General features: G+C 42.5%; 1 protein-coding gene across 1 annotated transcript in view; it reads left to right on the top strand.

The window, feature by feature from the left end:
• The first annotated feature begins 2,784 nt into the window (after window positions 1–2,784).
• LOC102382505 (phosphatidylinositol-binding clathrin assembly protein-like) overlaps window positions 2,785–16,579 on the top strand; it is a 59,832-nt gene continuing 46,037 nt past the window's right edge. The window contains exon 1 of the mRNA XM_025215374.1: window positions 2,785–2,850. Within this exon, the coding sequence (XP_025071159.1) occupies window positions 2,817–2,850 (34 nt within the window). The 5' untranslated portion in view covers window positions 2,785–2,816. The remainder of the gene's footprint in view (window positions 2,851–16,579) is intronic.

The following is a 16,579-nucleotide window of genomic DNA, read 5'->3' as shown; positions in this document are numbered from 1 at the left end:
AAAAAAAAAGTCACCAAGATTTTCTAGATGGAGTAAACAATATTGCAGATTTGGAGCCAGCTCGGGTGTTGAGTTGACATGTTCAGTGAACTTCAGTTCTAGTTATGTGTTTAGCAACCTGATTGTAAAATAATAGTCTGACCACTTCCTGATGTGCTGCTTACTTCCTCTATGTACAGAACATGAGAGTACAAAGACCAAGTTCAGAGGTGAGACTATGCAAGTCAGAAAGAGGAACATTGTGAGAAAAGCAATTCCCAAAAAAATGAACTGAGTAAAAACCCCATCAGCCTTGTGTCGCAACCACCTCTCAGCTCCTAGTCTGGCAAGTTACAGCCTCTTCACCTCCCTTATGCTCATTTGCATGTTCGTCAATGACTATAAATAACTCTAAAGATAGAAACTGATTGTGAATAGTGCTGCTTTGAGTGTATAGTAGACTAAGCTTTAAGGGTTTATGCTACCTTAATTATGCCCTCTCATTTTGGCCCAAAGACTTAAGATGTATCTTGGTACTCAGTTGTCTGTCAGAAGCAGGTGTGAGCCCAGGCCTGGCATTTGTGTGTGGAGTCTGCCTGTCTTCAGTTCAGTGCTGCTTGCAGCATTGTGGTGAGCGTGTGCAGCACACCAAGTGCTTTGTGTGCTAACAACATAAACAAAGGTGGTTAACACAGAGAAAGTCTCCTTCCCCAGAAAAAAAAAAAACCCTCTCTTTCAGATTTGTGTTAAGTTGTAGCAAAAATAAAGTGAAAGTTTCCTATGGAAATGTGGTTTACAAGTTGATGGGTTCTCCTCCGTGACCACTGCTGACACAGGGAAGACCACAGAGATTTGTGCTGAGTGACAGCATTGGGCAACTGTTACCCAATACTTTTTTGTTCGAATTTGTGCTTTTATTTTTGCTGGTGTGAAAGCATGTGCCTCGGTGCTTTCTGGACCAGGCTCCTCAGTATCTTGTAGGATGTAGTGTCCTCAGCATTGGATTTAACATGCCTTCACAACAAAGCCCATGGACTAACACTTGACTTTCAGCTTCATGAATACAATGCCATTAGTTTGGCTAGTTCTCTGCACAGTGCTCTGAAATGTTTTATGTAGTGGCAGCTTCTTTCCAGGCTTGGAAGATGAAATCAAAGTTATAGAGGATTGTGGCCAACCCCTATGCCCACTCTGATTAATCCAGTGACTGTTTCTTAGCCAGAACCCTAAATGACACTGGACGTTCTTACAATCATGCTGGTGGCATATGTGATTCTCCACTAATTTCAGCTGCCAGTTTCAGTTTGACCACAAAAAAAAGAAGCCTTTTCAGACATCAGTGTCCCAAATACTGAGGTAGGTGAGATCATCCAGCTCTTGGCATTCTAGTTTGAGCAGGGAAATTAAATACACCAATTTGAATATGTCTGTTAAAAAAAGAAGCAAGAGGAAGCCCCATGCGTTTGAATATCTGGAAACTCAGGTCACACTTATTGCAACCCTATCTCTTCCCAGTTTATCAGAGTGTTTCTAGGATACTTTGTCCTGGACAGATAATCCAGGGAGTGATATCTCACTTTGCCCAGATACAGTGCAGAGCACTGTGCTTTGGATCATCCCTTAACTTGCGGACCTTTTTCGGAGACTTGTCTGTGTCACATCAGACAGTTCCCACCAGAAGCTTTTAAGGTGGAATGGCTGAGATCAGTGTCACACAGTTGGCATGTGTCTGTTGGTGGCTGCTCTGAGACAATGGCAGTATTTCCTCATTTTGCCTCTCTTATCCACATTTTTCTTTAAAATATTTCTTCAGTCTCATTTACTTTTCCAGCCCCCATCTTTCCTTTTCCTCTGACAGAGCTGTGCCAAGCCCAGGGAGGCTGAGGGAGATCTATTCATTGTGGATATATGAGAATTTGAGTCCCTTACACTTTGCTTTTGTTTTGGAGCTCCAGTTCCTAAAATTCAAGGAATTGAGCTAGAAAATATCCTTCCCTCCAGAAATGACCTGTGCCCAGCAACCTTTTATCTTTTGTTGGGGGCAGCTTTCCCTCCCCCTGTGTTTAAGAGCAGCCGGTCAGCTTCATCTTTCTGGTATCTTAAGGTACAGATGGCTGATGTATGCTCTTCTGCAGAGGTGAGGCTCTTGCTCCCCACCCCATAATCTGTTGCATCTTCTGGGCTCCCATTTAACAGCAGGGAGACTTGAAATGAGGAGAAAGGGCTGGTTTATGGTACCACAAGATAAGATTATACCCTCTTCTTACTGCCAACAATACGGTCTGGTTCTTTAGTACTCGGATACATGTTCTTTTTTGCTTTTTTCAGGTCTCCCCTGTTTAGCTTACCAGCTACTACAATCCAAGTGAGGAAAGCAGTCCTCTATGTTCCACCAATATCTTTGATGTTTCTTAGATTCATAGTAGTCTCATGGAAATCTGGAGACGGGATATATTACCCATCCACCATTTCAGTTCAGGATTGTTCACTTTGTCATTTTTCCAGGTATTCAATAATTATATGAGTGAATTGTAAAAAAACTGTAAAGGACTGGATCCAGGAGAGATGAAAGTGGCTTCTGTTTCAATCCACATGTATCTGCAGAATCAGAAAAAGACAGTGACTTTCCTATTTCATGATTTGCTTACCCGTAACCTTTTAAAGATGAGGTTAATGAATGTGCTGATTTTTTTATTAAATGTATGTTCAATCATTTCCTTCCTATGCTGATGGGTTACTATTTTCTCACTGTATTAAGGATCCAAGAGTATACCAGGCTGAACACAGGACTGTTCAAGAGGAAGCTTGTGAATGATGAATCCACTTCTCCAGGACAAATGAGACCAGAAGTGATCAAAGGAGGTGGAAAGGGTGGGAACACTATGCCATTTGAAGTATTTTCCACTAATCAGTCCACATCATATGAGATTGTATTCAGCAATCCCAGAATAATGCTACAGTGAGGCTTTTGGTGCAAAAACGAAGGCCAGAATTAGAAACAGGCCTAATTCCATGTCCCTAGTTACCAGCCTGTCACACAACTGTCAGAAAACAGTTTATTTGTAAAACACATACAACTACTGGGATGTACATCTACATGTTTAGCATTAAAACACTGTAAAACATAGGGCATAGTGCTCTGGGAGTTGGCGGGGGGAGGGCAGTTTAATTAGAGTGGCTCCGCAGCTTCACGTTTATCAGTATCCCCACACTGAAAAATGGTGGCAGGGGCATTTTAACTAAAACTCGTTTGATGAGCTTTAGTTAAAGCTCCCCTGCCACCATTTTTCAGCAGGGACAATGATACACATGACACTGGAGTCTGCTGGAGTTTGGGAACTACCATGCTCCAGCAGACTCAATTCATCAAGTCCACTCCGATGCGCTGTAATTACAACGTGTCGGAGCAGCCTCACCCACAGTTTCAAGTCAACAAAAAGGAGTCATCTTCTGTTATATTACTCACTATTTTCTTATCTGAGACAAGTGTATGGAATAAAACCTTAATTGCTTCCAAAACAGCATTGAAAGGGAAGAGTGTGTGCGCGTGCATGTGCTTGTGTGTGTCCTTGGCTTCAAGGCTGAAAGCACACACTTAAAGAAGAACAAGAGGGGTCATTTTGACTTAGTAATCATGCAAGTTTTCTTTTAAACAAGAAAAAGCACAGAAAATGGTTCAAATTTTACTCCTTTTTTACAGTGGGTTAAGTCTGCAGTGAATTTCCTACTACTACTGAATATACCGCCACCCCTATTTTTATCATATTCTTGTCATGCCCACAGTGTGCTAGGCACATGTGAGAGGGCATGGGTCATTGCCCTGGAGAGACTCTAGTCTGGTAAGATTTACATAAAGTGTAGAGCAGAAGGACACAGTTAAATGCATCTATTTGTAACGTGTGATCCATATCTGAATATCAGCTACCTCCCTACCCTTAAGCCTAACCATTATTAGCTGACTAATTTTTGTTGGTCTCCCTAGGCTTTCTGAAGTGCAACTGAGAATAGGGCTTGGCTCACTGAATCTAGATCCACCCCAAACTGCTTCCTTCACATATAACATGCCCTTAAGCACATATCCCATATTTTCCAATTTGCTCATGTTTGCTCCATTGTTTCAACAGCCTGGACATTTGTAATATACTTTCAGTCTTGCATAAGTGCTCATCAGACAAGCACTATCATAAGTCTGATTCTGCATTCTTTGCATACCGAAGCTCTCATTCATTTTGCTCCCACTTTGCTAGGAGTTTTAGTAGGCAAATAATGCACAATCATGTTCCATGTATTCTTCTCTGTACTCAGCTGTGACTCAGCCATACTTTGAATTAAGTGCTGCAAATTTTCCTTCCCACAGGGGAAACAGCAGGATCTAATCAGGCTATCTTTTTTCCATACTCCTAGGCTACTTTTCTTCCTTACCAACATTAGGAATTTCTCTCCTGATTAAGACCAGAAAAATTATAAAATTACCGCATCTGCTGGTTTGTCCACTTCTTTTTCGATGCTCTGGATAAACTCTAACTACTGGTACTCCTGTAGTCTTGGTATTTGTTGACATGTTAAAAGAGTCTGTCCTTTCAGAGAAGCCAGATTTTCCTTTACAGAAACCTCACTGCTTTGTCCCTGTCATATCACATTCCTCTACGTTTCTTGTAATTGTAGCTAATTATTATTTCAGGCAATTTATCTCATACAGAAGCAAGACTTGCCAGCCTGCAATTTCCGGGATCACCCCTAGCTGCTTTTAAAAAAAGATTCATTTTTATTAGCAGTTTTATACGGATGTTTGGCAAACCTACAGTGGGTTTTTCCTCTATCTGTTGTCATGGAGGCAATCCTGACCAGCCAATCAGTGACTCAGGACTAAATCACTCTTCCTTAGAATACATGGGTTCTTCCTCTAAACAACAGGCAGCTCTAGATCCTGCCTTGATTAAGAGCATTTATGGGACAGAAACATTTTGTGTGATTTGGATAACTGGATTTATTATTTCTCCAAAATAATAAATTATGTGGCCACAGTGGTTAGGCTATTCAGGGGGAAACTCCTTAAGAAACATCCTTGATGCAGCCTCCCTGAACAAACGAGCCAAGATGGCATCAGCGGCACAAGTCCCACTTACTTTAATAAGTAAGGATTTCACACATGCAGCTGTATCAAAGGCTGCTGACCAGGGTAAAAAGCCTACTATTGTAGATTGCTCTAGGGCACAGCTGCATCGCCACCATTTTCACCCATCTACGGAGGGGTAGCTTGGATTGTTCAGCTCTAAAAATGAACTTTGCAGACCCACATGGTTTGGTCCACAGAAGGCAGGAATGGCATAGCTCCCCTCTAGGAAGACAAAGAATCTGTCTTCCCTTTGAACTATAATAAGAAATCTAGTTTTCACCCATTTGGTGTGGAAAGGGATTCCAACTCTGCTGTAACTGTGGCCATCAGCACTAAATTAGCCTCACATGCACAGCTGCAGCACATTACTCCCTTGCATAAGAACTTTCAGTAGCCTGACAGGGAGTGACCCCTTATAAGGCAGTTGCATAAGGCACTGAAAAGAGAAATAAGGAAATACATACTGACCATTTTTTTTCTAAACAAGCATTTAAGGCTGTTAGCCTGAGCCTATACTATTAAGGACAGCACTATGATGTAGGGAGTGGTAAGATTTCTGATTGTGTAACTACTGTAACCTAGAAGATCTGAAACATTCTGGGTTGGTAGAGTTCACAAAGGCTTTTTGTTTGGGTTAGATACCAAACTGCCTAAGACATTCTTAACCTCTGAAACATGGCCCTGAGAGAGTTAATCCACATGCCGTTGTTGTGTGTGTGTGTTTTTTTTATACTGTATGCAGTCATATCTTTTGATATCCTTCATTATTATGTCTGTAAAGTAATAGTCCATAATACATTCTTATTATTTTAATCTGTTGTAATATTTAAAGTATACTGTAGCATTTTTTTAAATAGAGGTTGGGTTTGAAGTTCCAGAACACAAGTCATAGGATCATAGGAAAATATGGTATGAAGGGACCACATGAGGTCATGTAGTCTAGCCCCCTGCTCAAGGCAATAGCAGCCTGACTAAACCATCCCAGCCAAGTGTCTTCTGTAGCCTGCTCTCGAAAACTTGCAAGGAATTTCTCTAGGTAGCCTGTTCCAATGCTTGACCAGCCTCATAGTCAAAAAGCTCTGCCTAATCTCCAACCTGCTGAAGCTTGAGGTCATTGCTCCTACTCAAAATCAAAGAAATGCAAGGTTCAGGAATTCTAAGTAACGGTAATGTACATTAAAATTCAAAAAATGTGTTTGACCAAATGGAAACTTCCTTCTATGGAGGCATATAAAAAATAATACAGAAATCTTGACAAATAGGTCATCGAAAGAGGCTCAGGAAATCAGATCAATTTGAAGCATGAACACAAGACAGTTTTCAAAGTCAGGGATTCAGAGAGAAGCTGACTTCCTGTCCCCGAGCACATTTGCAAGCATGGTGTAACTATATGTTTTTCCTTTTCTTCCTTCTTCATTTTCTTCATTGACTCTGCAAAGTCAGCAATTTAAAAGTTCAAACTCGAACAAGAATTCCCCAGGCAGGACTAATCAAATCTCATGGTACTGAAGGGTACCAGCTTCCAAAAGATGGGCCATTGCCTGAAATCCTTGCTGAAGCAAAACTCCCATTTTTTGGCAATGAGGGCTTTGCCTAAATAAGTGAGAGAAGCATAGTTTGTCTTTAAATGGTACAAGATGAGAAAATTAAGCCCTCAATAAACTAAGCACATATTGTTGTGTCTGGGAATGCAGGGACATTTGAGATATTCCAGACCTTAAAACACACCAGCTAAAGACACCAGGTTTAGGGAAACTTCATCAGTTCCAAGCCCTGAAACAAAAGTTATCTGAATTCAGGATCATTTCATCTGAAACACTGGGCTTCAAGTTAAGGTGAATAAAAGCTCAATATAGGTTTACTGGTAGTTAATAGGACCTCGCATTTGCTCTTTGAACTGAGATTAATTTAATTGTCAGAACTCTGGATCACTACTAGACTACTGAAATCTTATATATATATATATATAAAGACTATTAATTCAGCAAAAGCTATTTTTCCTCTGAAGATTTTTTCAGCCGTAAAGAGGGTGAGGGACTAATGTCAAGTTTTTTACTTGAATGTTTTGGCATTATTTTCTGGAGCAAGATTCTCCTTAAACTTCACAAAAATCTGCTCCCATAGCCATTTGAATGCTTTGTTCTGGATTCCCTCTTCTCAGACAGTTTCCCTGCATTACAGCTGGTTAAGATGAACCGGTGAGACCTTCTGTTTATCATCTGTCTCTCTTGTCATAACGGGGGATCTTTTGCCAGCTAAAATAACGAGTGAACAATGAAGGCAGCCATCCAATGCTAGCTTCTATCTGATCCTCACTCCAGACATTGTGCCATATTTTAATATCCTAAACTATAAGGGGGAAATTGTAGTCAGAAGATGCTGCTAAAGATCATGAATTGCCCTTACTGTTCTAACCATTTTTTGTTTGTCACCTCTTGCTGTGCTAGGTCTAATCAGAGCAGAAAACTGCCTGTTTCCCTAATAAGCATGCACACCTATGCTGTCTGAATAACTTTTTCTGTATTTTTAAGTCACTTTCCTTTAATGTGTTTCTCACTCTGTCTCTACCTGCCTATTGCCAGGTTTGTGCTCACAACTCAGTGAATTTAAATGAACTCTTGCTATCAAAGAGTATGGAGAGAACTGGACTTATTTAATCTTACACAGTTGTAATGAAAAACAGAATCTGGCTACTTGTCTCAGTCTTCCCCTCTCTCAAGAAGAATATCTTTTATTTTACTTTGTTGTTAATGCACAATCAATGAGCCAGTGGAATCAGGGGTGCTTGCGGGGGCTGTAGGGGACTCTATGACCCATCTAGGTTTTTTGTTTGGGCAAATCTCATCCCTTCTCCTGACAGAATAATTCCAGGGAAATGGATGTGTCCAAAATCCTCAGCTTTCCCTGCCTCTACATATGAATGTTACCCTGAGGGTATGATTCGAATTGCTCATGATCACAAAGGAAGTTTGAGTTTCAGCTGGAAATACAACTTAGATCTCCTGACTTCCAGTTTTGTGTGCTAGTCATGAAACTGTCCTTCCTATTTGGAATCAGCTGTACAAATATACTTAGTGTTTTTTATGCTGAACAGACTAAAACTGTACCCAGAAAACATCTCTAAGTGCTGGCTAATGAATATAACTGGGAGTGTTGCACTCACAAGGCCAAGCAGAGTGGACAGCAGTTCCAAAACACTTATTTCTGTTTTTGTGATGTGCTAAAAGATTCAACAATTTGGCAATGATTTCTTAAAGTTCGCTTATTTGACGTTTCTTCCTTGAGAGGAAGAAGGGAAGGAAGGAATTCCAAGTAAATATGGACCAAAGAAGCTTCTCAAACATGAGACTATAATAAGGCATCGGCAAAATAATTTCCGCACTCTTAGCACTGCATTTCAGTAGAGTTGCAGTAGCTTACACCTACTGTAGTGGGAACTCTAGCCTCCAGGCTTAGACTCTCTCTCTCATTTACATTAGCTCTACACTGCTTTGATTGTATTGGAGTCATTGCTGACTTACCATTGAGATCAGAAGCTGACTGTTTTAGAATAACTGTATTGTAGCTTCTTTAAAGTCACTGCTGAATCCAAAATATAAAACAATACCACAGCTCACGAGGGATCTACAATATTTTGGACTCGGCTTTGTACTGGCATGGTATTTAGTAACAACCCCAGGTCCACATTTAGGTGCAGCTAGACAGAAGCACGCTCATTGCTTATAACTAACCAACAGAGTAGAGTTAAATATCCAGTAGAGTGGATATTTTATTATGGCAACACTCCCCCCCACCCCCAACAACCCCCCCAATTCACCCCAGACGTTATTTCTGCTGCTAACAATGCCTGCAGCTTCACTCCTCCCATTTCCTGGTCCTCCTTTCCTGCCTACTTTCTCCAAGAGCCTGTAAACACAGCAGTTAGACATCATGTTCAGGACACCAAAAAGTAAATTAAACAGAGCAACGACTGCTTTGCCCTATCCAAAACACAGGTAAGTGTGAACACGATCTGGTAGGGGTGTGTGTGAGGCAGAAATTAGGAGCTGGAAAAACCTGTTAAGTGAGACTCAAATTAGAGTCAATTCAATGGAGAGGCATGTAACATTATAAAGAAATACCTACATGATGCAAACACAGCTACTAGCTAGTTCACGTAACATCTGTTGTCACTTCTGCTAGTTACACTTAGCTTGTTTTCTGCCTGGGTAGTTTCAGCAATGTCCTGTACCAGTACAAATGGGACTTGCCAACTAGCTGAAATGTCATTCCTGTATGCACCCAGATGATTCCTGTAGTACTATACAAACCTCTGCAGTGTTGCAAAAGGGAGATGAAAGAGGAATGTCAGTCTTACTGATATATTATTTAAGCCTCTGTACAACCTTGAGACTTGTCATGCTTGTTGGTGCTACTGAGATCTGAGAAGGGTAAAATACCATTTCACTGATACATACTTCATATCTCTCAGAGATTTCTGAGCAACAGTATGTATGCTTATTTAAATAAATATGCATCTTTCATAGTGGCACAGACCTCTTTGAATAGGTCCTAATTGTGATAAATGTGCTTGTCACTCCTCTCTTACCATGGCTATCTTACCATTTTTATGTGGTCCTACCAGTATAGAATTTCATTGACTTGGGTATCTCTGGTTACTAGCAAAACTACTAGTATTGTGTCATAGTTGTAAATGTGAATATTGGGAAGAATGATTTATAAACGAACTGCTAGTGTCATTGCTCTCTTCCTACTTCACCACTTTTACTTGCTCATGAGAGCTTAACTGATTTCTTTTTTATGACCAGAGGCTCCAATGGTCCTCATCTGTAGCAAACTGGAAAAGCTCTTCATCACAGAATGCAACACCCCAAACAGGTTCAGATATAAATATATACTAGTTTCCTTCAAAGCATTTTTAAAGGCTTACCACCCTTTCCTTTGTTAAACATGTATGTATTCTAATAATCATTTCCTGGGCATGTATCATTAAAACATTGTGTCCTTAAAAAAAACCCAAGCAAACCATGGTCTGTTGCAAAAAATAAATAAATACATAAGCATAAAGTTACAATTTGATAACAGAAAATAGGAAGTATTGTAGTCAAATGAGTCTTTTTATTTAATGCTCTAGCATAACTCTGTATCCGGAATTGGATTTACATTGGCATACCAAATAAGATGCATCCCACAGGCATTATTTTGCCACACAGGGGAATAATATTGAGCAATGAATATTAGGTGATAGCTCTTCATGTGAACATGTATTTCATGCTAGCAGTGTCTCCTTAAATGCACTTTAGAAGCAGAATAAACTAAACTGCAAAAAGGGCACACCATATGGAATGAGAGTGTCCACGTGGGAGGCTGGTGCCAAATAGATGTTCAAAATCGCACCCCAGTTTAGTTTGCAATAGCTTCTCTGTATAGACAAGCCCTAAGAGATTTAGAAATATTTAGCATGTTTGTTTAATCTCTCTAGCACCTCCTCAGGTTCTTGCTGTATTGATGTTTCCTGGGGCCTTAGTGATTCAAGTTTTTTTTTTACATCACCAGCACCAGCCTCAAGGCAAAACTAAAGCAGCTTAAGATTGCCACTTGCCAGGGGGAGTAAAAAAGATTGCTCCAGTTACAGGAAGTATTTGTCATTCTAACAGCAGTGACCATTTTTAATGCATTTATGCCCGCAGGGTTGTATGAATCCTTCACCAATGGGGAGAGTGGTATTTTTTTGCCTGGTGGGAGAGTCATAACATTTCTACTCACACTTGCAATGATTCATTGGACTGCTCACCTCTCTTCTGCATTGCCACACTTTTTTCTACCATATGCATTATTTCACAAATAGGTAAATAATTGATTTTAAAATAAAGTTAATGTGGTGACACTTATTGAGAAGATGAACTCAAGAATAGGGGCTTTCTTTTCCTTGGCATTTGTACAGTCTAGTACAATAGTGTCCTGAGTACTAACTGGAGCCCCAGGGCATGCTTGCAAAACATATCATGATTCCTGTTGTGACAGTGAGATTTAGTCATCCTAACTAAGGATGACTAAAGAAAAATGCCACCTTGGGAAATGTTAGTGCCAGCTAATAACCAGTATGTCACAACATACATGCAGATGGAGCTGCAGAGAGGACAGAAATAAGTATTTGCTTTCAGGGAAGGGCTACACACAGATCAAACTCAGAAGCTGCAATGATTTTTTATCTTTACCTGCACTTTTTCCATACCATACAATTTCCAGCAACGGGTTATAGTCTAACTACCGAGTCTCTTTAATGGCAGAAAAAGGCATATCTCATTTGCTCTTGGGGATCAATTTCACTTTACACGGAAGTCACCTGGAGTTTTGCTGTTGCTTGCCACTGAAGTAGGAGCAAGATATTACCTTCAGTGCTGTTTCCCTTCTCTTCCTGAAAGAGATGCCATTTATATGGCTATAGAGAAGGGAGCTTCTAAGAGAGTCTTTTAAAATCAAAAGCCAGCTGACCCATGGGAAATGATCCAAATCCAAAACACTAGACTACTGAATTAGAGCTATCCAGTGATCCCTCTGAGGAAAAGGCCTTGACTCACTTCTAGACTTCCACTCAACCTGCAGTATTTTTAGTCAGATAATGAGCTGGTACAAAGACAGAAGGACTGGATGGATCAGGGGAATTGCTAGTGAGTTAAAGAACCTATCATTTCTGGACCGCTTGTTTAAATCCAGCTGCCAAATATCATTACCAGCTGATTGATGGTTGTTTGATAGCATGTGTGAAATGACTTGTTGATTACAAGCCAACTCTTAATGGACAGGTGTCCATATCACAAAAGCCACCATCACTCTTGGCACCAACACTTGGTCTTTCCCTGGTTGGCTCAGCCAAAAGGAAAAGGATTGAATAGACATAAACAATAAAGTACTCTCTTTCTTCCTTTTGGTTAGAACCATCCCTAGCTCCCATCCTGTCAGACTCTTTGTTACAGTTTTAAAGAAACGGCCATATCTTCATAGTCAGGCAAGGGCAGACAGGTTCCATTGTGCTTAAACAAGGTTTCAGCCTCTGTGACCCTCTATAAAAGAATCACTCCATGAAACATTAAAAGCAGTTTATCAAAGGAAGACTCACAATGTGTATGTTCTTGGGAGAAGCTCAGACAGGACCTGGCTGTCCATTTTGAATGTACAATAAAGAAAGGTAAATGAGGGTAGCTTGTCTTTTAATTCACTTTGGTTTCTGCAAAGAGAAACCTGGATAAAAAGAAGAAAAAAGAAGCATTGCAGAAGTATGAGGTTTTATTTGTGCTTTTTCCTACCTTCCTCCTGTCTCAGAGAAGCCCCAGAGTAGGATTCCTTAAAATAGTGGGGGTTATCCTTTTTGCCAGGCATGCCACAAATTAGCCCTGCACCCACCCTGCCACTCCAATCCTTTTCCCTTATTCAAGCTGCTGTTCAGCTTCCTGCTCCCTAACCAAGCTGCTGCTCTGCTTTCTGCTGTGTTCCCTGTCTGATCTGATGCTCTGTTTCCTGCTCTCTGCCACTGTGCTGCCTCTCCCTTCACCAATCTGCTGTGCATCACTTGTGGCACCTGTGCCATAGGTTGGCTGCCCCTGCCCTACAACATGTAGCAGATTGATGAGGCTTTTTACACCCACACAACCCCAGTGAAGCCAATGGTGTTGCACAGCAGTTACTCAGAACATTTGGCCCACAGAAATTAGACTTATAGAAAAGATCTATTAGGTCATTTCTTCCATTACTTTGACAATGCACGATTGTTCTTTTACTAGTCCAGTATTTCCCTTAACCACAGGAGACAAAATAATAGCAGCAGCTTTTTTTTATTCCTCTTTTAAACCAATGTGTGAAACAAGAATTGGGAAAGGGAACAAGGTAAAGACAAAAGGCAATTTTTTTTTCTGAAGAGAATCTTACCACCTTTCCTAAGGTGCCCTAAGCAGAACATTGTGAACACTGAATTTACAACATCTCAATGCCCACCATGACAGGCATCATTTCTTGACTTCCTGGTGCAATCAGACAAGCCAGGACTGAAATCCAGAGCATGACTCATTGCTACAGTTGAAATTCCTACATCTTAGGGGATTCCTTCTTCTAAATTGTGCAGGACATAATGCAAGATCCTGAAAATCCAATAGGCTCTGCCAAAATAAGATGGAGAGTACAGGCAGAATCCCTTTACATGGGGTCATACCCAGTTCAAAAGCATTTGGCTGGACTAGGATTTCAACCCATGGGCCGTCTCTTAGTTTAAAAACAGGTGTCCGGTTTATTCCTGGGTCTGATGGTCCCGGGCTTGGACTGGCACGGGGCAGTCTCTGACGCGCACAGCTTGAATGGTGATTAAGTCCAGTCCCACCATGGGTAGCGCCTTGCAACAGGGGATGAACTCATGGGGAACCTGCAAGTACACAGTAACCTGAGAGATAGTGACCATCACTTGGTAGAGTTCACTATCCAGTGAAGGGTGAGAAAAATATCCAGTGAGGCTAAAGTTGTAGACTTCAGAAGGGCCAACTTTAGTAAACTTAGAAGGCTAGTTAGTGAGGTGGCCAAACTCAAGAGCATCGAGCAAATGGGGGTCCAGGAGGGTTGGAGGTTTCTCAAGGGAGTGATCCTTGGGGCACACAACAGGAGTCTATCTCCTTAGGGAGGAAAGGGGCTAAGAGGATAAAAAAATCCCCTTGCCTGAACAGGGAACTGCAGGAAAGACTGGGGGCAAAGAAAGAGATTTATAGGCAGTGGAAGCAGGGGGCAGCCACCAAAGAGGCATACACCTCCCTGGCACGCTATTGCAGGGAATCAGTTAGGCAGGCCAAGGCTGGACTGGAGCTTAGGCCGGCTTCAACAATTAAGGACAATAAAAAGTCCTTCTACAGATACATAGCAAGCAAAAGGAAAGTGCAGAGTAACATAGGGCCCCTGCAGGACAAATCAGGACAGTTGGTGGTTGATGCAGGGAAAAAGGTGGAGCTCTTCAAGTACTGACCAAGTCGATTCCCCAACCTTGATCATGGACAGATGTCCAAAAGGCACCAGACCACCAAAGGTTAGTGCTGACTTAGTTAAGGAGCACTTGGAAGGGTTGGATGGGTGCAAGCCAGCCAGCCCAGACAACCTCCATCCAACGGGTGCCGAAAGAATTGGCCAGTGTAGCAGCTGAGCCGCTGGCACGGCTGTTTGAGCACTCATGGTGCTCCGGACAGATCCCTGAAGACTGGAAAAGGGCCAACATGGTGCCCATTTTTAAGAAGGGGAGAAGGAATGAGCCAGGTAACTTTAGGCCAGTCAGTCTTACCTCTATCCCTGGGAAAATACTGGAAAAAATCATCAAAGAGCTCATTTGTGAAGGCCCAGCAGGGGAAATGATGCTGAAAGAAAACCAGCCTGGGTTCATCGCAGGTAGATCCTGCCTGACAAACCTTATAGCCTTTTATGACCAGGTGTCACACTGCCTTCACACGGGAGCTGAAGCTGATGTCATCTACCTGGATTTTAGCAAGGCCTTTGACAGAGTTTCGCATCCTATTCTCATAGGGAAGTTAGCAGGCTGTGGAGTGGACGCCTGTACAGTCAGGTCAACTGGCTTAGAGACCGCACCAGAGTGGTGGTGGATGGGTTGGTCTCCACCTGGAAGGAGGTGGGCAGTGGGGTCCCACAGGGATCAGTCCTTGGACCAGTGTTATTTAATATCTTCATCAGCAATTTGGATGAGGGTGTGGAGAGCACCCTCTCCAAGTTCACAGATGATACCAAGTTATGGGGCAAAGTTAACACACTGGAGGGCAGGGAGCAGATACAGGCCAACCTGGACACGTTGGATCAATGGGCGGAGCAGAATAGGATGCAATTCAACAAAGTTAAATGTAAGGTACTCCACTTAGGAAGGAAGAATCCCCAGCACACCTATAGGTTGCAGGATGACTTCCTCAGCAACTCAGAGGCTGTGAGAGATCTTGGAGTCATAATTGACTCCAAGATGAACATGAGCCAGCAGTGCAACGAGGCCATCAACAAAGCCAATCGCACCTTGTCATGTATTAGCAGATGCATGACCAACAGATCAAGGGAGGTGATGCTCCCCCTCTATGCAGCATTGGTCAGGCCGCAGTTGGAGTACTGTGTCGTTTTGGGCACCGCACTTCAAGAGGGACACGGAGAATCTGGAGAGGGTCCAGAGAAGGGGCACTCGCATGATTAGTAGCCTCTGTGAAAGCCCCTACAAGGGGAGGTTGAGAGATCTGGATCTCTTCCGCCTTCACAAGAGACGGCTGAGGGGAGACCTTGCAACCGCTTACAAGTTTATCAAGGGAGGACAACAGGGAATTGGTGATGCGCTATTTACCAGAGCGCCCCAGGGAGTAACTAGGAACAATGGGTGCAAACTAGTGGAGAGGAGATTTAGGTTAGACATTAAGAAGAAATTTTTCACAGTAAGGGTGGCCAGGATCTGGAATGGGCTTCCAAGAAAGGTGGTACTATCACCTAACTTGGAGGTCTTCAAGAGGAGGCCTGACAGTCACATGGCTGGGGTCATCTGACTTTGGTCCTCTTTCCTGCCAGGGGCAGGGGGTCAGACACGATGATCCATTGTGGTCCCTTCTGACTCTACAATTGATGAATCTATGAACTCCAATAAACTTGGATTGTCCCAGGGAAGAGCATTAGCCTGGATACCTCACAGGTGTGTAAAATGGGACGAGGAAGACAAGGTTCTTTGGGTAAATCTGATCTATTAGACCAAGTCAAATAGTTGAAAAAATGCTTCTTAGCAAGCTTTCAAGTATAAGCCTCCTTCGTCATGCTGAGGAAGCATCTGCAGTTGGTGCGCACTCTTCCTGCACGGACTCGGCCTAATAAAAGATACAGGCAGTCCTCGGATTTACGACACAATCGGTTCCTGAAAACCGCGTCTTAAGTCAAAACGTCGTAACTCGGATTTTCCCATAGGAACAATGTTATAAATGGGGGATTGGTTCCTGAACCACAATACTCGATTTCCACCAAAAATAACCCAGAATTTTGTACTCAGCCAATTACAGACGAGTACTATAGCTACGTGAATGTATTTATATTGTAAATAGCCATCGTGTTGATTTGGAAGGACTTGTTGAGGAGACTTTGCTGGACTTTTTTCGGGCTCTTGGCTGGAGACTTCTCAACAGTCCTGTCTGTAGGTTTCTCTGGAGTCTTGCCTGCCAAAAGCGTCCAAGGAAGTTTGTCCAGATGTTCTCCAGGGAGACGGGCCACGCCGCAAACTTGCTCGCTGGTGTGGCACTGGATCAAGCATTGTCGTAAAGTCAATGCCCACAGAAGCTCATCCGCCTATAGAAGGGGTGTTGGGGTTGTAGGCCTCAGCACGGCCCGCAGGCGCCCAGCACCCAGCGCTCCGCCCGAATCGACCTGCCCCGCGCGCCCCTCAGGGTGGCAGCCCCGCAGTGCGAGGGGGCGGGGTCGCCGGGGGCGGGGCCA

Source organism: Alligator sinensis, unplaced genomic scaffold (assembly GCF_000455745.1).
Source record: "Alligator sinensis unplaced genomic scaffold, ASM45574v1 scaffold646_1, whole genome shotgun sequence".
NCBI lineage: Eukaryota > Metazoa > Chordata > Crocodylia > Alligatoridae > Alligator > Alligator sinensis.
This window is presented reverse-complemented; position numbering and strand designations above follow the sequence as displayed.